General features: G+C 38.9%; 1 protein-coding gene across 3 annotated transcripts in view; it reads right to left on the bottom strand.

The window, feature by feature from the left end:
• The window catches only part of DOCK10 (dedicator of cytokinesis 10), a 277694-nt gene that overhangs the window by 98838 nt on the left and 154039 nt on the right, over positions 1–24817 (bottom strand). For all 3 annotated transcript variants that reach the window (XM_060151258.1, XM_060151257.1, XM_060151259.1), the window contains exons 4-11: positions 23632–23714; positions 12809–12881; positions 12410–12532; positions 12030–12164; positions 2920–3103; positions 1584–1669; positions 1226–1309; positions 951–1106 (exon numbers count right to left, since the gene is read on the bottom strand). In XM_060151258.1, coding sequence (XP_060007241.1) covers positions 951–1106; positions 1226–1309; positions 1584–1669; positions 2920–3103; positions 12030–12164; positions 12410–12532; positions 12809–12881; positions 23632–23714 — 924 coding nt within the window. The remainder of the gene's footprint in view (positions 1–950; positions 1107–1225; positions 1310–1583; positions 1670–2919; positions 3104–12029; positions 12165–12409; positions 12533–12808; positions 12882–23631; positions 23715–24817) is intronic.

Below are 24817 nucleotides of genomic sequence, written 5' to 3'. Positions count from 1 at the left end.
ACAGGATTGTGTGTGCATTCTGCAGAGAAAACTTAATGCTCTTTCTACCTTTCAAAAGCAAATGTGGCTTGTATCATGGATCTGGAAATAAGTTTTCTTCTTTAAGGTGAAAGATGACAATTGAGGGATGCTATATTAGAAATGAGGACAGAACGCATTAACAAAGAATGAAAGGGAACACACCAATATATTAACAATGACTTTTGATGTTAGGATTATGAGTGCTTTTTATTCCCTTTTTTATAGTTCAACCTTTAATAATATTTATGCTCACAAAATGTCCCGTTCCCACACATACATTTACAATTAGTATAGAATTGTCCCCTAGAATACTAAGAGTGAACTCTCAAGAGAGCCCACTTGGTAAGAAGAGGAATCTTGTATGGATTTAATGAGCACAGTGATGTTTCCCAAATATCAGTGAAGCACCTTTTTTTCCCTACCATTTACATGTATTATTTATTTAATATTTATATAATATTATTTTACTTGATTCACTATTTAGCCTTGTCATAAGCAGCAGTAGCTGTGAAAACACAGGGTTGATTTGCTCATTATAAATATTCTCTAATATACATGAAAATTAACACATAAATATTAAAATAAAAATATCAATTTAAAAGCCATCTCAAGTTCCAAGAAGATACAAATAATATCTTTGGAAACTCTGAACCACTGTGCTGACTTAATGGAAAGAACCCTAGAGCATAATCCCTTCGATACTTCTCTATACTTCTTTAGGTTAAAAGGGAAATTCTATGGCAGTATACTGACAATTCCACTTCATAACTTGTGCATTTTTTCATGTGGAAAAATGCTGTCAATCATACCCTTGGTACAATTGAGGGTGTGAACTCAGTGCCTGGAAAGATCAAGAACTGAATAAAAGATTTTAACGAGGGTGGTGTGATGTTGGCCGATCTATAGGATGTAACAGAAGAGAAACTTACATTTGTTGCCGGATCGTTTTCATTCTCTGTAACACATCCCTGGAGACTTAAGTTGAGAGCTTTACAAATGATCATGATTCTCTTCGCAGCTTTTTCTTCAAATGGTTTGATCACAAACTCAGGTTCTAAAAGATCCTTCTTCTGAAGCTTCAAGCTCTAAAAAAGTTTGGAAAGTTTTACTCAACAAACACCCATCATAAGAAAAGAGATTCTAAATTATAAACCACAACTGTAAGAATCAAGTTCACGTCTGCTTAGAGAGAATTCCGACTTACATCTATATCTGGATCCAGCAAGAACAGATTTAGCCTCTCCGTGTTTCGAGTTGCTTTGACAATCTCTTCAGTTTCTGTGAGGTACTACAGAGAAAACTGTGTTAGTTCTTAGTATCTAAATAGCCAGAAACTTACGGCCCAGCTCCATCCACACGGCCAAGAAATAGCCCCTTAGTATCAGCACTGCTTTAATATCATCCATGAACACTCCACAATCTTATAGAAACATGCTTTTGTTTTCTGACTGTTGTGTTTCTTAGTCTAAATCTTAAAAGAAAGCATTTATATCTTTTCCATGAAAGCAATAAACAATAAGTAATTCGAATTTATTTTCATAGAAAAATGTCAGCTTTATTACTTTTGTGAAGTCTGGGTGTAGGTTGTTCTCTGAAGAATCTGTTTCCTCCGGTGTGCATTCACACGTTATAGAATTATCCAGGGAATCTTGAAAAGATACACCAAGACTGGGTTATTAAACAGTTCTCATGAATCATTCCTTTCTCTAGCCTGTGACATATAACAACTGGGTTAGACTCCAGAGCGATGGGGGATGGATATTGGTGAGGAGGTGGCTTCACTGTGTCCTGGCTCTAATATTCCGTATTGTTAGATGAACTGGGCCTGGAAATCAGATGTCCTGGTGCTCATTTTGGGACACTCTCCATGACACCATCCTTTGCCCATAAGAACTATGGACGCTTACAATACTACATTTATACTTGAGGTTGTTTTGTCGCAGTTCATTAATGCATACTAAAGTTTTCTTATATATGAATATATTTTGGATAATTCTGACTCTTAGGCCATCAATGTAAAACCCACATTCTAGCTTCAGTTAAACTCTCTAAGACTCTGTAAACATTAATATTCTAGTTGATTATTAGTAAGCAAATCATGAATGTAAAACACTTACTATGATATATAGCAGTTGTATTAAAGTCAACCATAATTTTCTTCCTTATTATCTCATGACTCTCTCATATGATACATAGACTATCAGAACTTAAAGACTTAAAATAACATATCATGTGTTATGAAAAATGTCTTAAAGTAATTTTCCTTTAGGATCACTGACTCTGAAGGTGAACTTGTCTTCGATGAAAACAGACTTGTTTTCTCCCCTACTTTTCATCCTCTCTTTCCTCTCTCTTGTTCTCTTCTCTTTGCCTAGCCTGGATTAGAATTATACAAAAGAATTAGGATGGGCAGAAAAAAAAATCTGTCTTATAAAAATCTCGAATACCATGCAAAATTTATGGACCTTCCACAACTAGGCTGATCTCAGTGGGGTCAAAAGCACACGTGAAAGATGCCTTTCAACTAAAAGGAAAGAATGCATATTTGCCATTACAGAGTATTATGTTCATTAATTAAATTTAATGAAAGGCTATAAAACACAGAATCTCCCCTCTAACACCCCATCAGACATGGGTATATTTTTAATACCGCTGACCGATGGTTCCTAACATCATTGGCTGGATGTCAGCCTCAAATCATTGCCTGGCAACTCAAAATCATACCTCTGTGTGGCGACTCTCACTATTGAGTAAAAGTAAAGGTTTATGGGTGATTTCCTGGAGCGCATAGCTCAGGGTTGGAAGAGCTACACCTGACGGCTACCAGGGTTAGTAGCAGCTGAAATGAACCAAATGCGCACTTCGCGAGGGAAGGGAGGCGGGTGTGCAAGCGCTCACCCAGCCCCAGCTCCGTGAGCTCGGCGCTCCTTCTGCCCTGAGGGGGGCCCTCAGGACTGATCTGCAGGATGCGGCTGAGGGTGTGGATCCACTCCTCCATATCTGACTCCGTTTCAGCCGCCAGCACAAAATAGGTCAGGTCATTCATTTTCAATTCGAAGGCATATTTTCTTAGTCTGTTATTCTGTGGCATGAAAAGAAAGAAAAACACCAGATACCAAGTCTTAGAGAGTGGGAGACGCTTTTTACGGGGTCTTTCCTCATGAGTAGATGACCTCAAGATCTTCCAAAACAAGACAAAAATTGAGCTGGATAAGAATCATCTCGTTTGGTTTCTTTCAAGCCTTTTTGTACATTTTTCTTGATTGGATGAGCATGTTGGCTCAAAAATTTCATCTTCAGGCAGGTGGAGGAGTATATTCTAAGCTTCTTCAAATAGTTGCTTTGAGTTGCTACCTTCACTTCCTCACCTTGTGTTCTGTCTACAACTCACTCCAGTTGGGTTTTTGACCCCATCGTATCCCAGAGGCAGCACTTGCCAAGATCACCAACAAACTCTATGCTGCTGTACTACCCAAGGACATCTCTTTCTTCATATCTTCCTTGACCTCTCATCAGAATTAACACAGTGGCTTCTTGAAACCCATCTCTCTCTGGGTTTCTCCATGACTACACTCTACGCTAGTTTCCTTTCCTCCTGAATGGCCACCACTTTTCAGTCACCTCTACTGGCTCTTCCTTATCTTGCTGACTTGTCATGCTGACCTCAGCTCTGCCTTAGACTCCTTCCTTTCTCCTCTGGGCCAATGGCTTTAAATGACATCCATATGCCAGGGACCCCCAATTCCTTTCTCTGTCTCTGGCTTCTCCACCAACCTCCAGACTTTTCTCGAACTTGACATCTCTGCTTTGCATTTTGTGACCAACCCACGAGGCTTTGTTCTAGTTCCCTGGATGTGCTCCCACCATAGGCTTTGTTGCTGCCACAAAGGCCTGAAACAACCCTCCCATCCCAAATCACCATGCATGGGTTCACGCACACAGCACGACGTTTGCCCTTCAAGTACTTACGTGACTTGTATTCACTCTTCAGATCTCAAGTGAATTTATCCTTGCTCAGTGAACCTTCCCCAGTTCCCCAGTTAGGACAAGGTTCTTGTCCTCCAGGGCACTCACAACAGTTTGGGATTACATGCTTATTCACTTTCATTTGTTTGTTTGAACAGTATATTCCTCCCTTACATCTGCCTCCATGAGAGCTGGGTCACCACTCTGTCCTGTACCAGTGCTCTCACACAGAAGGATTCAACAACAGTGTGTTCAAAACAGTCATATATTATAAATGGGACATAAGAGGTTCTTCTCGTTGGGAATGAATGAATGATTGAAGAAATGAACAAACAAATGAAAAACAACGATTCTCTGTTGTGCAGAGAATTAAAATGGTCTGATGCGATGAGTAGCTACTCTAGATTGAACTTTCACAGAAGGTGAAATCTGTAAAAAGAAGTGAGCTGTTTAAAGATCAAAGAAGCACATTTAAAGTAGAGGGAATACAAAAGCAGATTATTACAGCAGTTTTATATATTAGCCATGAGATGAGAAATATAAATGCAAAGTAGAAACTTCCCCTGATGATATAAACTAGTGTTATATAACCTGCGGTGGCTGTAAGAACTTCTGAAGATGTTCCACATTTAATTCACTCCTAGGTACCTCTGATACGAGTATTCAACTCTTACCCACACTGTTCTAACGCCTTTAGAGAACTCACAACTGTAATAAAGCAAAGCCTACACAATTAAGATAAGTAAAATACAAACAATAATAGAACCCTAAGATGAGAGCGGCACTGTAGTGCGGGGTTGCGGCTAAACATCAAGGTATAAATTCTTTCTGAGAACAGGATTGCTATTCCTTGGTGGCAAGAAAGAATAATTTGTTTGTTTGTTTGTTTGTTTTTGTGGTACGCGGGCCTCTCACTGTTGTGGCCTCTCCGGTTGCGGAGCACAGGCTCCAGATGTGCAGGCTCAGCGGCCATGGCTCACGGGCCCAGCCGCTCCGCGGCATGTGGGATCTTCCCGGACCGGGGCACGAATCCGTGTCCCCTGCATCGGCAGGCGGACTCTCAACCACTGTGCCACCAGGGAAGCCCAAGAAAGAATAATTTTTAATATACTCCTGGTCGTGTTCTCTTTCTTTGGGAGGCTCTTAAAAACGTCCCCAAATAGCGTCCTCCTTTCAGCTTCCACAACAGTACGGCTACTACTACAAACATGACACTTACTAAACACTTGTCATCTATATACCTGGCACTGTGCTGACCATTTCAGTCACCATTTTATTTAAATCTCATAATAACTCTATGAGAGAAACTGTATCATTCCATTTAACAGATGGTAACATTGAGGCTTGGGAAGACAAATGAAAATATGCTTGGGATACACGGGCAGCAAGTGGTGGAGACAGGAAGTAACCCCTTTATCCTTTAACATCCCCTGAGATGACCAGCCACAAAGAAGATGCTCATCAGATGCCCTTCTCCTTCTTTGCCACCTGCCTGGCACAATCACACACCAAATGGGTAACCACGGCCTGGGATGTTCTGGTTTCTGAAAGTAGACAGCAGGGCATCATACAAGACTCAAGAAAAAGTAAAAATTGGGAATTGAAGGAGAAAGAAGAATTAGCTAAAAAGCTAACCGTGATCCTCACTGTGGAATCTCACAGCTCACATGGCACTTTCTAGACTCTGCCAAGGACAAGCTCTTTGCTCGTGTCCATACTTTCGTATTATTGTCAATTTTTATTATTTCTTTGCCCTGTAATGACTCACTTGCAGGCTGCCATTTTAAATAGCCCGTGAGCCTGATAAGGGCAGAAGCTCACTAGTTATCCTCAGTGCAGTGACAGTATTCATTCTTAAAGAGGTTCTCTCGTGTTTACATTTTGTGCTGGGCAAAAACAGACAAGGTGTTGGAACAGGGCCGATGGGTGCTAACCAACTAATCACCCAAATGTGAAACTGGAAGATAAATGTACTTAACTTTTGTATGAATGTATTGAAGAAGACGTATGAAATCAAGGTATAAAAATTCTTTTTGAGAACAGGATTGTTACTGCAACATGAGAATACTGCTATTCTTTTTTTTTTTAACATCTTTATTGGAGTAGAATTGCTTTACAATGGTGTGTTGAGAATACTACTATTCTTGCAGCACCCTCTGTGTTCTGTGAGAATACAGAAAGGATGACTTGACTCGTAAAAGACCACAGTTGCATTTTGAGATCATTTTGGCTGCAGTGTAAACAGAGGCGGGGTGGTCCTGTGCAAAGCAAACCTCCAGGTAGCTTCTTTAAGAATGCAAATTCTTAAAAGCTATGCTTGCCGCATGAGGAGTGGGGCAGACTCCCTCCACACAGCCTCCCACACATTTCCTGGGGTGCTGAAGAAGGAGGTCCATAAAACCGCCTGTGACCTGCACTGACACAGAGGGTCTGAGGGCAAAGACAGACGGCCGAGAGCAGGTATAAAAAAGACACGTTGCTATGATAGTATTGTATCCTTCAAAAAGCAACAGGAACAGAAATAGACACTCAGGAAAGAACTAGAAATGTCCAGAGTTCAGAGCAGATCTAAAGCATCTGAGGATAGCAGAATGCAAACAAGTCTCAGGGTTGTCTTGAAAATAAAAGAAAGAATCTGCTTGACTAATTTGATGCTGTAAACAATGGGGACAGGCAGATGCAAAGCTATGTACAGTACTTACACTGGGTCCAAATTAAAAGTGGATTGAGCTGCAACCTGCTTTCAAATGCAGCTGTCAAGGAACTAATAACAAACATGACAAAATAAGAACAAAACTTGATTTCCTAAATTGCCTTCTGTACTTTAAATGAATTAAATGTGATTGCCAACTTCAACAGTATTATATATTAAATTTTTAAAAAAATTTGAGCAAAGTATACCAAGCCCTTGTTTCTCAAAAAGGGATATTTATAAATGAAATAAATATTCTATTCACAACTTCTCAAAAGCCAAATTATCTTTTTCTCCTTGGAGTGAAACAGAACTACTTGCAGTGCAGAGAAGCTTATGTTGGGGAAGATTATGATGCCTAAGTGGTTTTCCATCTCACTCTCCGTAATCTCCAAGATAATGGCGTATAAAACAGCAAAAAAGAAAAACCCAAAGCAGAAAACCAATGGGTCATTTTTATAATCTTGAAATGCAATTTTAAGTCATTAAAATGATAATCAAGAAGTAATCGTTTTCTTATTACTCCTCAAATTTTCCTTTATTTCCCTGCAATCAGTATCCTTTGCGACCGATGAAACTACTTTGTTCATTCAAGGTCACCACAGTCTATCTACGTGACTTCATAAATAAAAGGAAACTGGAAATATGTCCTAATGCCACATGGTGTGCTTAATGAGTTGTGGCAAACTGGTCTCTTTCCACAATATTCATCTGGAAAAGTTTTGAAATAGACACTCCAATAAAATCACCAAAGCCAATGGAGGACTGAATATTGAAGGAAGTTATTCGAGCAAAATATGCCACTGTACCTATTATGTGGCTAGCATCTTTTACAGAATTTTGCCTTAACAAGAGAAGAGTTTTAAGAGGAAACACACAACATCAAATCCAGGTTACTGGTATTGATGGCTACCATCCATGCAGTCCTTTCCATTCTCTGTATGCTTATTTGTTCATTCATTCGACCAAGATATATTGGCTACCTTCTATGTGCCAAGTACAGAGCATTAAAAATGTTCAAGCGAACTGCTTGCCCTCATTGAACTTACATTCTAGTGTTATGTAATGTCAGGAAAAAATAAGCAATATATATATTACATATGTGTAATATAAGGTAGCATCATGCAGTGATAAATGTAATATCCTTCTTTCATATGTTATCAGAACCTATTGTTTGAGATGTGTCATTCGTGTTTAATTACTCAGGCATGTGCTATATCTGTTCTGTTCTCCCACAGGCCGGAAGTTCTTTGAAGACACAAACCACATCTAATTCATGTTTGGCTTTCCCACAGTGCTTTGCATAAAGCAAAAGTTTCCATATATATTTGCTGAAATAAATCTTACATCCAAAACTCACTGCTTAAATGCCACACCAGCACCTATCTTTGTAGTGTTTCTTCTGCCTATGCGGCTTATGTAGGATGAATGTATGTATCTATGCAAGCATGCCCACTGGATGTATGATCACCAAAGCATTTCCTTGGGCATCTTTCTGTAACTTTGGACATTCTTCTGCCTCAAATGTGATTTTTCCATTTATTAGCTCTGTGACTTGGGCAAGCCGCTTTATCTCGCTGAGTTTTATTTTTAACAAATTGGGACAATAATAATGCATGTTCCATCAACTGTTGTCAAATAATGTATTAGATGAAGAAGATTACAAGTGTCATTCTGGTTTTTATTGTTATCATGGGAGGTGAGATTCTTTACAGCCAAGGTTTGCTAATGGGGGGTTTATAGGTCATAGTTGGCTTCTAAATTTATTTTCCTTAGGAGGTACACATTGTTTTCCCTCCCAGTTTGACTGCCTTTATATGGGCACACACAGTCTGAGCTGCTCCTGTTATCTCACAGCTGACCCTACTTCCTTCCTGTAGTGGCCTGAGCTGCAGAAGGCATCTGACTTTCTAGACTCTGGTTAAGCCCCTAAGGCCGTTGTCTTAGAACCCACATCCACAAGGTGGAAGATCAGCACCTAGGAGGAAATCAACAGCATTCAGCACCACACCACCCTCATTTAAGCCTTTATCTATCAAGTGATATCAGTCATTGTCACTGTTGAGGTAGGGACCCTAGGTAGCTGGGATTCCTGGGCTATTCGCTCCCTTCGCAGTGGCAGGATCTGGAATGGATGGATGGATGGATGGTTGGACCAATGAATGAATGAATGAATGAGAAGACTCTCACAGAACAAGATAGGATAGCTTAGGTCCAAATAGGCCTTAGTCTCAAATCAAAACTGAAGTAGCAAAAATTGGAAGTTCTGCTTCAGACTGGGAATGAGGGGTGTGAAACAGATCTAGTACTGTTTGATGACATTACAAAAAAGTGGAAAACTACTGTTAGGTCTCTATTTTACCAAGATCCAGGAAATTTCCAATCATAAACGTCACCTGAAGTCTCTGGGTAGGAGTTTCTCTCTATTTGAAGTCGCCCTTGAAATATATTTCTAAGAATTCCAAGGATTATTCTTAGGAAAGCACAGTGATATAGAATGGGTCTGAATGAAGCAAAGTAAAAGGCTTGTTCACTCAAGACTCTTATGTGCATGAATGCCCTGAGAATGCTGGGTGGTAGGTAGCACTTCCTGAGGCAAACTCTTTGTTTCTCTTCTCTGTTTTATTCAAGGGCAACTGACAACGATTCTTGACAAAATAGGTCTGACTCATCCTATTATTCATTTGCTTTGTGCTTCTGTGTGTACGTGTTTCGTCTCCAGGCACCTTTTGTGCCTGAGAACTTGCTGGAGCAATGACTAAACTTGCACTCTCTGATTCAGTATCTTTTTTTCCAGATGCAAAACTTACAAGTTAGAAAGAGCTGTAAGCAAATACATAAGAACTGGCAGACATAAGGTGACAAGGGACCTAGATGTCTACCTTCCCAAAGTGATCTCAAGAAGCTAAAGGTCCCTCCCTCTATAAAGGGTAACAAGCTCTTGATAAAGAGGAATACAAATACAGGGATACAGAGCCAAACCCTTTAAGAGATAAAATACATGTTCCCGGGTACTTGAATGGCTAATATCTATTGGAAAGTGAAGTAGGATTATTGAGTTGTGCTTGAAGGTGTAAAATCTACCTTGGAGATTCCTACCTATATGCCCATTTTTTCTATGCATCCTTCCAGCCAACCCAGAAGAGTTTATCACTGTTCCATGTTCCTAGAACATTGCATAGAAAGTGCCATTTATACCTCCATTATAGCTCTTGAGACACTGTGTAATGGTGAGTTATGAGCCTATGTCCTTCTCTGGTCATGATTTCAGCAGGGAATTCCTAATGCTTAAGCACAGTTCCTGCATGTCATAAGCACTAAATAAGTTTGCTGGATGAATGAATGAATGAAGAAAGAAATGGATAAATTAGCAAGTTTAGGTAGATCTTTCAGGAAGGTGAATCAATATTTTCTAGAAGGGCTTTCCCACGATGGGGTGTTTATCTCTCAAAGTTGTGACCTTTGTAATTAATGGAAAGACTAGGAAAGGATGGCTGAGGACACACTATCTCCCAGATCCTTATCACATGTTAGCACATTTATTTTGGTTTTACAGATGAGACACCAAAAATCAAAGAGCTTGAGTAACTTACTCAAGGCTCTCAGATAGTAAATGGTGAAACTAGGATTCGAACATCGACCAGTAAAAACCCCAAGCTTACGTTTTCCTTAGAAGATATTCTCTTTTCAAGGTACTGCCTAAGCAGAGACTGAAACACAGTCTAAGATGTGATGGAGAAAAGGTACCTGTAGTGGAAGGTCAGATTAGAGCACTAACTAACTGTGTGTTCAACAGAGTTACATGGTTCTTGGAAGAAGAAATTACACAATAATTCATATCTCTGCAAACTTGATACCTAACAAGGGCTACAATGATACTTCTTAGAAGATGATGACTCATTTGCTAGAGCAAGTTTGGAAGTACAAATAGAAAAGAAAATAAGTTTTTCAGCTCAATGTCTGTAAAATGTAGTTATTGATCTTTAACCTATTGTTAAAGTATTATTTCATATATCTAAAGCCAAAGAGTTTCCTTTGTGACCAACAATAGAAAACCATCTCCACCCTCCATTAAGATCCTTATTGCCCTTTCCATAAGGAAAGCTGTCATCTGTGTTAAAAAGCAGTTATCTTTCATTTCTAGTGGAGGGCTCAGCAACACTTAATTAATTCTTTCCTTTTAAAGTGCAGCATTATTACTTTCTGGAGAAATTCCAGATTTTAATGGATAAACCATCCAGAAATAGACTAGGCTTGAGTGACTAAAGAGAACTCTATTTTGCATTCACACAACTGAGTGCCCCTGGTATTAATCTGAAATGTAATCTCAGCCATGTAGCAAGTTATGTGAATGCCTGTAGTTTGGTGATAAGATAAAGAATTGTTCCTGGTGGCCTATGACCCTCAACCTAAATGGGCCAGCGTCTTAATGTGAAATTTGAGGGAAGACTGCTAAAACACTTATTGCTTCAATTTTTACATGAGCGAGAATAAGGATAGCTATTTCATCAAAGTAGGATAAAATTTTTGAAAATAAGATGTCCAAGTGAGGCCTATGGAATTACTTTGCTTCCCTCTGCCACCGTGGTCCATGTCAAATTTAATACTAAGGACAATACTTTGAGGACCACGGCTTTGCAGAACAGTATTGTCTGTTACAGGCACTGTGTCTGTTTCTGAGATTAACTCTTGAGAATCAACGTAATCCTTGCCTTTGAAGAAACCTGCTCTTTGAAGAAGGATGATGTATTTACACACTGTAAATTTACTATCTTATTACTTATTACCTAATAGTAAAGATAACATTCATGAAGAGCCTTCTTTGAACGATGTGATTTACATATAATCTTACTGAATTCTTTAGCTTGGTGGATCTCCACACTGCAGCCATGCAGGTGGTAATTTTCCTCTTTGCCTTGAGTATAGCAGACTTGCTCTTGCCTCAGGACCTTTGCATTTGCTGCCCCTGCTTATTCTTTAATCTCTAGATCAAATATTTTCTCTTCATAAATGTTTTTCTCACTTCTGCAGCATAAAAATTCCTTTGCCACCTCACCATCGTCTCTCTACCTTCTGTAACCCTGTTTATTTTCTTTATTCCAGATTTTACCAATCATTCCATTCTGTTTATTTCTTTCTTTACGTATTTTCTGTTTTCCTTACTTTATTGAAATGAGTTTTGTGAAAGCAGGTATCTAGGCTGCCTTGCTCTCCACTGAATCCTTAGAGTTTGAAACAGTTCTCGGCTCATATCAGATACTCCATACATATTTTTGGAATGAATGAATAATGATTGGATGAACACACTTTTCGATTAAAAAAACTCGGGGGAAAAGAGATTTCTACTCACCTGTACCACACCTGTACAGGAATCCAAAAAGATGCAACCTTTGGGTTCTTTGGATATTTTTTCATCTTTGTAAAAATTCATGATGTAGGAATTATCTGGCAACTGAGTCAGCTGGAAGAAGCGCTTTTTGAATGACTAAATAAAGGGAAAAAAATGTAAGGAGGTAGTTCAAATTCACAGAAATTAGACTACTTCTAATTCCTTCAAGAGTGCTATGTTTCTAGGGCACTGTTCTAGAGAAGAACATCCTCCTTTCTCATAAATAAAATATGACATGAATAAAACTCAATGCAAATGGCTCTCCTCTGTTCTGTGACCGAAGTGGAGGAGGGTGTGAAGAAAGGTGGCAGAAACAAAGATGAGTCTTGATGTCTCCTTACCCGAACGGTAACGGTATTATTCACGGTGCTGTTAAAATTCCCCTTGTAGAGCCAGCCAGACTTGAAAACTCCAGTTCCTCCCATTCCCCCTCCGCCCTTGGAGGATGAGTGAGAAGTGGTATCCTGTACAGAAGACATCATTAGCATCACAGCCATCTTCTGTGAATCCCAGATCTTAGACACTGCGCTTAAAAACGAGACTCCTTTTTCTCTCTTTGACTCATCTTAAGAAATCATGTTCAATTTCAAAACACACGTGATTCATTTTATCTAAAAGCCTTCACACCAACAGCTACTGCAGCTTTAGGAGAAACTGGTCTGAATTTGAAACACGTTAGTGAAAGACAGGATTTAATTATCCTCATGTTTTAAACATTTCACTTTCAACCATTTACTTACTTCATCCTTATCAGCATCTTCATGGTCAACCTCAAAGGAATGTGAAGGAAGTTTCTCTGGTTTGTATTCTGCTCTGATATTAAAAAAAAAAAAAGATTCTGATGTGTCATGTGAGACATTGCTTTCAGCTGGGTAACAGCTATGGTGGTGGCTTTCTTACACGTTTTTATAAAATAATATAATCTCGTGAGGGGCCCATTTCCTTTGGAAGTATTAACTTTCCCCTTACACCATTATTTATCTCCAGAAATTAAATCTCCATTTTAAACCACAGAGTTACTATTTATACAGATTTACACATGTCCTTTTTAATTACACGAAGGTAAGTGGGACAATTTTAAGGGCTTGGTGATTTATATTTTCCTTCCTCCACATTTTGAAGTGGAATATAAAGTACTGATATTTTCATTATCTTTTTTTTTTCCCCTTTTGCTTTTATGTGACATATCCAAGGCTACAGGACAGTCATTTGAAGAACCACCCAGGGCTCTGGCCACCAGGCTGCGCTGCTCCCCTAACCTTGGCCTCTCCCAGAAGCCTGCACCAACGTACTTAGCAGCAATTGTGCTAGCTTTGGGGATTTCCATGGTAGCACAGTAAAGCCTCTTAGAGCGTCACTGACGAGCCCAGAGGAGTAAGAGTGTACACTTGGCCCTATAAATGGTAAAATAAGACAGAAATAAACTTCCCTTGGCTTGATTCTACCTCATAACACATGGTTGAATGGAAACCAGACAGTATCATCCAAAATTCAGGCATTCCTTTATACCTAACTAGAAAATCCTACACGGAGAGTGGCACGGGAGATTGGTTTTCTTTAAGATGATTTATATTATGTAGAAGCAATCTCAGAAGTTGACTATTGAGAAAAAAGCCCAGGGGCACATTCAGTATTCCCATTACAAATGGCTTCCTATGTTGATGGTGTTCCAGATAGCAAGGGGAGTGACCAAGGACTCTTTATATGTATTCATATATGTCTATACATACATGTGTATACGTATATGTACACACACACATATATATATATTATATATGTACTCATAAAATCACCAAGCCGTGCATTCACATAGGGATTCAGTGGACTCAAACGGATTCAAAATATTCTGTACCCTCCTTCTGAAAGACACAGAAATGCCCATTCCCAGTTCACAGCAGAGAAAGAGCACAAAAAGAACACCGTCCTCGCTATCAAACTGTAGAAAAGCCTGAGATCAAAACCACATCCTCCGTACCTGATCAATGTTTTTTCTATTGTGGTAAAATATACATAACAGAAGAATTACTATTTTAACTGTTTTTAAGTGCACAGTTCAGTAGCATTAAGTAGATTCACACTGTACAACCATCCCCACTGTCCATCTCCAGACCATTTTTATTCCCAAACTGACTCTGTACCCATTAAACAATAATTCCCCATTTTTCCCTTTCCCCAGCCCCGGGTTATCATTCTACTTTCTATCTCTATGAAATGAACTATTCTTGGTACTTCGTATGAGTGGAGTCATGCAATATTTGTCTTTTTTGTGGCTGGCTTATTTCACTTAGCATAATGTCTTCAAGGTTCATTCATGTTGGGGAGTGTATCAGGATTTCGTTCCTTTTTAAGGTTGAACGATATTGGCAAGAGTTTGTGCTCCCAAAGTCATTTCCATGAAGGTGTCCTGAATCTACAGAATTAGGACTGTCTTCCTGTAGATGTTGAGCATACGTCTCTTATGATGCTTGCCTGGTTCTGTTATTTGGACTCCTGTCTTAGCCCTCCAGCAGATTATACATTTCTTAAAGCCAGTGACTCTAATAAAGTCTCATCTACATCTCACTCGGCTTTTTTCTTTCCTGTTGTAGACATGATCAATATGCGTTTGCTGACTGAATTATTGAGAGGCAAGGTGAACAAGGATATCACAGAAGTGAGATAATATGAAAAGGTATAACTTAAACTTTTGTTTTTGGAAGGCTTCTTGGCGATGTTCTTTTTAGCAGTAGGACACATTTTTGGTGATCAAAATCCTAAGAGGCACCTCCAACATGTTAAATAGGTTTTTAAAAAGTATCTTATTATTGTGAATTTATCCTATAAATTCAAATTAATGAAAGTCCCTTGCTACTAAAATTCATAACTAATAAAAATAAAGCTATTCTGGGGTACACAGTACTTGATATTGAGTGTTATAAATGATATCTAGAGTCTCACTTCAGTCCTAATTCCAATTTATTACTCTACTTTGTTTCGGTTCCACAGTCTTGACAGGACATCCCAAGACCCATAGATAAGTAGTTGCAGATGGTAACAGTTTTATTTCAAAGCCAGAGGCTTGAAAGAAGAGTGGTAGGAAATGTGTATTTCGAGGTTATCATCACAACAGGTTCAGAAACATGGTAAGGGTAAGTGATCAATAAATACTTGTTAATTAATGTGTATGAATTTACTTGCATGGGTATGTGTTAGTCCAAATTTCAAAAACATATTAATATATAATACAACCTTCCTCATCCATGATTTATTTGAAAGCTCAAAAATATATACCAAGATAACAGAGATTTTGCACTGAAGTCTAAATATGTACTAAGTAGCATATTGCTTTTTATTCAAACGTATGTGTGTATAATCAGACTTTTGGACACAAATACTAGGAATCCACATCTAGTCTAATCTTGTTATTTTGCTGAGAAGAAAACGAAGTCCATAACAGTTACTCACATAAACACATAGTGAAAGAGATGGGGTCAGAAGCCTTATCTCTGAAACGATACTTCCTGTATCAAGGACAGATTAGTCCAAACCATCTTTAATAAGCATGTTAAGTATGACTGCAGCCATTTTTCTCTTGCAAAGGATCCTGGTGTACCTGTAGTTCTTTCACCTTCTTGCAGAACCTTAGAGATACTCAAGTTTGGGCCAACTGCCACTGATGTTAACTTGTTCTGCCTCTTTTGGTTAGGGTCAACCTTATATGAAGGCAGAACAGGTAACAGACCACACTGTTATTTTGGGACCACTGGGAAATTCTCCCCATCCCACCAAAAATACTCCTCTTCTCCTTAACAACATCTTGACACTCCTTGAACCAGAAGCAGTTCCTTTTGCCTTTTCATTTGATGGGCAAAATAAAGCACGTAAACACAACCCTTTCCTCAACCCTTGCTCCTTCCAGAGGTGACACACTGCCTGAGATTCAGACGCAGGTTCAAAGGGCTTATTTCAGAGCAATTATTCAAAGTAATTTGTCTGCAGAGGAGGAGACATGAGTGTTCCAGGATTCTTAAAATGATGGCAGGGCAGTAAAGGCACTATTAAGGAAACACCCCAAGTGAAAGATAAAGGGATGAGTAGGGAAAACTGAGGATGAGGCAGCAAAGACAAACTTGAACTGGAAGGTCAATGTTTGGCTCCGGGGTGGACCTAAATTATATGCTAGTCCTTTCCTGCCCATCTCCCTTTGACCTTGAGGCAGTTCTATTCATTTCTGAATTCTTTACTCTGTCCTCTTTTGCCAGCATGGTTCATCCTTTCTTTTCTTTCTTACCAAAGAATAATTTTATAGGCATTTGTTCTTGATAATTGTGGCTTGCAATAGAGGCCATGATCCACAGTCCAACTCTCATTTCTGCAAAGATAGTTATAAAAGTGTAAAGAAAGGAGAGAAGGAACAGCCTTTCAAACTAGCAATGAAATAACGAACAATTAAGGAAACAAAATAGGGTTTTCATGAATCTCAGTGTATAAGGTTAAATACTTGTGAGGGTTTTTCCACAAATCTCCCATCAGAGAATTGAAAATAACAACCGAGATAGCCTATAAATGATAGCCAAAGTTTCACAAAAGTCCATGATTTTAAAGTGACTTATGCACAGCTCAGCTGAAAATGCTGTATTGACAGGAGAACGGCTCAACAAACTATGGTAGATCCACACACAAAAGGAATGTTACTCAGAAGGGGAAAGGAGCTACTGACACGTGCAACAACATGGATATCACTCAGAACATCATGCTGAGTCAAAGAAGTCAGAAACACAGGAATACCTATAGCATGATTCCAAAAAAATAAAGTTCTAGAATATAAAGTTCTAGAATACGTAATAGCAATCTGTGGTGAAGAAAATCAGAACAGTGGTTGTCTCTGGGGAGAGAGGGAAGTAGGGGTGAGGACTGACAAGGAAGGGGTAGCTATGAACTCTTTGAAGGTGATGATAACGTCCCTTATGTCAGTAGGGGTTTCAGGTGCACAGGTGTATTCATAGTCAAAGTCATCCAGTGGTTCACTTACAACTTGTGTCTCACCTCCTAAAGTTTCCCTCAAAAGAAAAAAAAAGTAAACTGTAAACATATATGTTTCTAGTTAATGGTATGCATTCTAAAGTGTTCAGAAAGGCAGCAGACAGTGTGTTGGTACTTTAAACTCACTTTGAAATGATCAAAATATAAGATGGACTGGTGGATGGCAAGAGGGATGGGTGGATGGATGCAAAATGTCATTAAATACATCCAGCAAAATGTAAAAGATACATTCTAGATGGTGAGAATATGGGTGTTCATTGTATAAGTTTTCCAACATTTTTTGTATGTTTGAAAATTTGCATAGTAAAATACGGGGGGGATTTTTTTAAAGGTGTTGAAGAAAAATGACGTTTCCTGAATTTTTTTTAATACTAAGCAAAATTTTAAGAAATTGTGCAAAAATATATATATCTATTCTCAAAGAAAATAGAGAGTATGAATTTCTCAAGAACTTTCCCCTGGTATGTTTGAAGGACAGATGATTTTGAAAAGAGAGAAGGCGGCTTCATACAAATACTAAAAAAATTTTTTTTAATTTCCCAAATGTTACGATATTACAATTTGTGAGGTCTCCACACTCTTGCATAAAACCAAACTTTAAGTTTTCCTTTCCAGTTCACTTAAGTATTATGACTCAAAAATAAATCATAAGATATGACAGATAAAACCAATGAGGTCGCTAGCAAAACTCAACCAACTACATTAATCCTTAGTCATATTCATGCAGACCTTATTGTTCATTAAAAAAAATGTGCAGACCAGGGAGTGTCAATATAGGTCATATCTAGGGGTGTGGGATGGGTGAATGTGCATGCTTTTTCATTGCTGGCTTTTCTTAAATCTGTTTGCTTGATCAAATTCACTGTGAGTTGAGAGCTGTGTTAATTCTTGGAGGCTATTCCTCCTCGTCACCAAATGATCCAGTTTCCAGATAGTACCTGTCACATAGAAGACCTGCAATAATGACAACCACGTATCGGAAGATAAATCCCCAAGCTGAGTAAGCTCGCCTTCTAAGGGAGGAGAGAGTCGGTAATTAAGCATAAATAAACAAGGTAATTTCCCTGGATGAAAATGGTTGGGAAGAAAATTAAAGAGGAGAAAAGAGTGATCCAGGTAGGGGTGGCAGAAGCCAGGTGTAGAAGGGGTGGTCACAGATGGCCATTTTGGTTGAAAATGAGAAGAAGCCAGCCATGTGATGATCTGGGGGAAGATCTTTCTGGCACAGGGAATGGCGAGCAAAGGTTTTGAGGAAGGATCAGGCTTGCAGCATCCAAGAGTGGACCGCTGGTGGGGCTGGAGCACAGTGAGGGAGGGAGAGAGACAGGAGGGGAGGTCAGCCTTGTAAGAAAATGCCCTGCAGCACACTTGGCGGAGGGTTTAGACATGGGTGCTACTGAGAGCTCTTCTTTCCCGTCCCTCTTCCCACTGACCCACAGGGCACGGCCTCCTTGTCCTTAAGTAACCATCATCACTACTCAGTCTCATATCTGCAGGGCCATTAAGCATGACCTTTCTCTCTTCTGGATGTCACTAAAAGATAAGCACCTCTGGCTGTTGAAGGTAAAATTCTTCCCCCAAGACCGCTGTGGGTCTCTAAGGGCCTTTGGGCTCCAGAGACAGAGGGCTCAGCAGGGGCCTCACCTTCCGGTGATTGGACCCAACGTTAGTTGTCATTTCTGGTCAGTCTTATTTCTCATTTCTATACCCAAATTACCTCCTATACCTCATATAAGGAGTGTGGAGATGCCTGACTGGAGTGAGGTTGGGGGCAAGTTACTAACCCTCTCGATGCTCTGCATTCCTTTATACAACAGGGAAAACAGTTCCTACTCCGTGGGGTCATGCGTGTTAAATGAGATAATGTACATATGGCACCCAGCACATTCTGGCTCACTGTCGACACTCAAGAAGTCTTCTTTTATTTAAAAAAAAATTGGTTCCAAGTCAGCCCAACTATACAGGTTCCATTTTTTTTTCTTTTTTTTTTTCTTTGCGGTATGCGGGCCTCTCACCGCTGCGGAGCACAGGCTCCGGACGTGCAGTCTCAGCGGCCATGGCTCACTGGCCCAGCCACTCTGCGGCACGTGGGGTCTTCCCGGACCGGGGCACGAACCCGCGCCCCTGCATCGGCAGGCGGACTCTCCATCACTGCACCACCAGGGAAGCCCTATAGGTTCCATTTTAATTGATCTTCTATCCATCACAAAATATACTCTATGAAATTTTCTTTATATCCACCCAGCTGTGGTAAAACTTTTTTAAGTATGTCATTTATCTCTGTATTTTAGCCTGCAGGTTAATGAAACCTGTGGCATCATATTTTTTTGCTTGTTTCACATTTTTTAAATTGAGGTATAATTGACAGATGACATTATGCTAGTTTTAGGTGTACAAAATAATGATTCTGTATTTGTATATACTATGAAATAATCACCACAATAAGTCTAGTTGACATCGTTACCATGCATAGCTACGAAGAATTTTTTTGTGTGTGATGAGGACTTTTAAGATCTACTCTCTTGGCAACTTTCAAATTTTCGATACAGTATTGTTAACGCTAGTCACCAAGCTGTACGTTCCATTACCATTGACTTCTTTATTTTATAACTGGACGTTTGTACCTTTTTGATCCCCTTCACCTCACCTCTGACAACTAATCAGTCTGTTCTCTGTATCTGTGAGCTTGCTATTTTTTTTTCTGGTTCTGTTTTTAAATTCCACATATGAGTGAGATCATATGGCTTTTGTCTTTCTCTGACTTATTTCACTCAGCACAGTGCCCTTCAGGTCCACGCATGTCATCAAAAGTGGCAAGATTTCATTCTTTTTTATCACCGAATAGTATTCCATTGTGTATATATGCCACATTTTCATCCATCAGTGGACACTTAAGTTGTTTCTGTATCTTGGCTAGTGTAAATAATGCTGTAATGAACATGGGGGTGTGTATATCTTTTCGAATTAGTGTTTTTGTTTTCTTCAAATAAATACCCAGAAGTGGAATTGCTGAATCATATGGTAGCTCCATTTTTAATTTTTTGAGGAATCTCCGTACTGTTTTTCGTAGTGGCTACACCAGTTTACGTTCCTACCAAGAGTGCACAAGGGTTCCATTTTCTCCACATCCTTACCAACACTTGTTATCTCTGGTTGTTTTGATAATAGCCATTCTAACAGGTGTCAGGAGATAATTCATTGTGGTTTTGATTTGCATTTCCCTGGTGATTAGTGACGTTGAGCATCTTTTCATGTAGCAGTTGGCCATCTGTATGTCTTCTCTGGGAAAATGTCTATTCAGATCCTCTTCCTATTTTTTAGTAAGATCATTGTTGGCTTTTTTTTTTTTGCCACTGAGTTGTATGAGTTCTTTGTATATTTTATATATTAACCCCTTATCAGGTATATGATTTGCAAATATTTCTCCCATTCAGTAGGTTGCTTTTCATTTTTTTGATGATTTCCTTTGTTGTGCAGAAGCTTTTTAATTTGATGTAGTCTCAGTTGTTTATTTTTGCTTTTGTTGCCTTTGCTTTTGGAGTCAGATCCAAAAACATCATTGCCAAAACCAATGTCAAGGAGCTTATTGCCTATGTTTTTACCCAGGAGTTTTATGGCTTCTGGTCTTATACTCAAGTAGTAAATCCATTTTTAGTTAATTTCATGTATGGTGTAAGATAGTAGTCTAGTTTCATTCTTTTACTTGTTGCTGTCAGCTTTCCCAATGTTTATTGAAGAGACTATCCTTTCCCCATTGTATATTCTTGGCTCCTTTGACATCATACTTTTTTTTTATGACATTCTTGTTTCCTAGGAACACCAATTTCAGTGCCAATTTTTATTTCTAATGTGTGAAGTCTTTACATTTTACATTCTAGCCTGAAATAAAGTCTCTCTCCAATATCTTCCTATGAACAGACACTAAAAAAGTGAGGTTCTTAAGAGTGGATAATAGCACAATTTTAAATTTAAACACTAAAAATGAGGGAGATGAACACATATCATTTTTCACTTCCCCATAATTCCAAGTTTTTATTTTAAAGCCTCAGCAATCCATAAAAAGAAATGATCAGCTTAAATTGGTAGCAGACATAGGAGAATTCTTCTAATCCAGGAGGCATGAAAATGATTTACTTCTAATAGTCTCAGAAGGCCCAAGTAAATTATGTTCCCACTACTGACCTAAATATGTGTAGTCTTTAGTGGGAAGTGCTTAGCTTTGTAAAATCATTTAAAAATAGTTTTACTATTCAATGTTACAGTCTTCATTCGTTCAGGGGATACATGAGGATTATTCTAGAACTTCTGATTTTCATTTTGAACATATCATATAGAGTTCATTACAGTTTCTCACTTAGCGGCAGTCTTATGCTTCCCTTTCTTGGTAGCAACTTCCACATCCTTTAGTTAAAGTCAGGGAAATTTTCAGCAATATTTTGGTTCCTTTTGCATTTCTTCTCATGAGATTCCTTCTCGTGCTCTACAAGAATTCCAATTCAACAATGATATCCAGACCCTGTTCTGACTGGAGGTGCCTTCTCTATTGTTTTCACAGAGGAAGAATATAGTGCATGTGAATTTTTAAATTAATTTATTTTTCTTTATGGCATCATGAATACAAGAAAAGATGAACAGTGTTTGGGGAAAAAGCCATTAAAGATTTCAATAGACCTAAGGACAGCAGGAAGGCATTTATGCCAAATGGCAGCTGAACACCTCTTTCTACACTCTCTCCCTTTATATGCAGTCTTCCAAGTGCTTGGACATGGCTTACAAGTTGTAACCACTTCTCAGTACTATTTTCAGAAAGAAGAAGTCTCGATGTTAAAAAATGCTTTGCTTTTCAATTGCAGCTACAAAAGGTGTACGACTAAGGCCCAGACATACTGAATGTAATAATTATTCTTGAAGGCCTAGGGTGTGATGAGACCTTCCCAACATGAAGTTTAAGGAAGTTACCTTTTAGGAGTGACCAGAATCTAAAGGAATGTTCAGAGATTTGGTGAAAGTTAACAGCCACTGTTTTGAATAAAGATTTGCTGTTTTAGAGGAACATTGCTTTGCTCTTCACAGTAACACTACTCCAAAAGAAATGGCCTGCTTCTCTTTTTTTTCTTTCTTTTTTTAATTCTCACTGCTACAATCCCATTCTCCATAGAGTAGAGGAGGTAATTTCTTAAAGATGTAAACCAGATCATGTCACACTCCAGGTTACAAATTTCTAGTCTTCTGTTGCAATGAGAATAAAATCCAGCTCCTTTTCAGGACCCACGAGGTCCCCTGCCTAGTTCCATGGTTTCACCAACCCTCAGGTCCGGCCTCAGAATGACCACTCTGGTTCCCACCTCATGGCCTTTGCCCCTGCTGTTTCCTCTGGGAACCCTTTTCTGGAGATTGCAGTGCTGGTAGCTACAGTTCCTTCAGATCTGAGCCCAAATGTCACCTTCCCAGAGCTACTCCATTACACCCCCTCCACTTCAAATTCTGCCTCCAGGAGTTGAGAGCAGCATTTCCAAGTATCCCAGTCTGGAAACGATGTTTCTCGGGGCACGGAAAATCTTAGAAAGTGGTGCCCAAATCTAAACCATGTGTCCATTAAAAAGTTAGATGCAATGCGTATGACCTCAAAGTTTCACTTGAGGGAAGCGTTAATAAAAAATTAACTTTTGACTGTCTTAAGTGTTTTTTCTGGATGATGCACATCATTTTAGTTTGATGAACCAGTGTGTTGGGAGATTCCAGTTCTTTGCAGTTCTTTGAATTTAAGCAGCTCCAAGCCCATCCAGGATTATTATATTTGAAAATTTGTTACTCTCTCAGTTTACTTATCCAATAAGTAATTATTGCACACCTACTATGTGCCAGGCATTCTCCTAGGCCTGCAGGGGATTCTGTGAGGAGGAGTCCCTGCCCTTTGGGGGGGGGGTTAACTTTGGTGGGAGACACAGATACAGAATAAATGACTACACGAGGTCAGGCAGTTGGTCAGGTGAGCAAATTCTTTATAGAGGTGACATCTGGGCAGTTGCAGAACAATATCACCTTTTCCTAAAGACTTTATTTCCCCATAATCCGGAAAATAGTAGGTGTTTGTTTTTCCTTTTTGCTGTTCTTAGACATTTATCATTCCTGTGGATGTTTACTTTCATGCCCTTTGATATCCCAGAGTGAAAATACATGAAACCAATGGCAAATCTGAATGCTATATACAGAACATTGTCAGAAAAAATTTCTGGTCCAAATTTTACTTTTTAAATTCTCTTGTATCTGCTATTGAAAACACAGCTCACAAAAGAATGACATGGTACTTTCAAACGTTGTTCAAAACCTAAATGAGTGTATGTGTCTCTCACCCCAATTCTGTGAGGTTACAAGCAATACATTGTTGAACAAAATGTTCCATCGTGACTTTTACTTTTAAATTTTGTAAAACACACCTTGATACTAGATTAACGTACATGTATTCATGAACAGTGGCAGAATTTAGGGAACACAGCTTACATATGGAAAAACCCAAGAAGTGATCATAACAGGTTCTTACCGAGGTAACTGTCGAATGTCCCCAGAATACTGCTCGTATCTGTAGTTGACCACATACCACTGGGAGCTGTAAAATTTACAAGCCTGAAAGGAAAACAATGGCAATTAAAAATGATCATTCAAAGAACAGCTGTCCTGATAAAGAAGCACAGTGCCTTCAGTGCTCGTAATCTCCGGGTTAATGTTAAGGTAGCTGTGTTAGCAATTTTAAGGTAGAGAAGGGGCGTGAGCATTATAATCATTTCATTTTCCAGTGAAAGGAAAATCTAACCTTTCCCAGACTCCTAGAGGAGGAACTGTTTAACATATTTATTCTATTTTTCTCCATTAAGGAAAGCCTAATTTAATCATCCTCTGAATCATAACCGGATATGTCACTAACCTCAAGTATCATCATTTTTCAGCTTTCCTTGGAAAGCCTTCCTTTATGTAACAGTTCTTAGCAGTGAAATATGTTATTATTTATATGCTATCCTTTCATCATAATTTTAGCCCATTTCTTCTTATTCTTGCATCAGTAACCTATCCTTTTCCTCTTTATATCAACCCTGCTGTCAGCCTGAAATGAGTTTTTCAGTTTTACCTCATTGCCTTCTGAGTCTAACCTTCTCCCTGATTATTCATCAACTTTATAAATATATGTGAATATATGTGTGATATATATGTGTGAATTTATAAATATATGTGAATATATATGTGAATAAAAGATGACCAAAAAACTTTTAAAAAACAATGTTAATAGCACAAAAGAATTATCTTAGAGCGGTTCATGATGGCTGAGTTTACAGTAGTTACTCACGGCAAATATTTCCCAAACACCGACCCTGTGCCTGTCACAGTACTGACCACAGAGTGGTAATAGGGATTTCACTAAATGGCTTTTAAGATTCCTTTAGATTCTAAAATGACATAAATCTGGGGATTAAACAGCAACACCAGGATGATAAGGAGACTCTGTCCTCTAGCATTAGTGGGAAAAAATGAGGAGTAATAAACTTACTGCAATGTGAGAGATAAGACCTCTGATTGTCTTTGTAACCAAGAAGGGGACAGCAAATGAGAGCTCTTCAGGAGAGTCATTACTCAAGGTGTGGAAGGGTTAGAGCAAAGAAAGCACGGGCACTGTCTTTGCAGAAACAGAAAGTGGGAAGGAGTGGCTCACAGCGGGGTGTAGAAAGGTGGGTGGA

This window comes from Lagenorhynchus albirostris, chromosome 6 (assembly GCF_949774975.1).
Source record: "Lagenorhynchus albirostris chromosome 6, mLagAlb1.1, whole genome shotgun sequence".
NCBI classification, from domain to species: domain Eukaryota; kingdom Metazoa; phylum Chordata; class Mammalia; order Artiodactyla; family Delphinidae; genus Lagenorhynchus; species Lagenorhynchus albirostris.
Note: the sequence above shows the minus strand (reverse complement) of the source record. Positions and strands in the feature narration are given on the sequence as shown.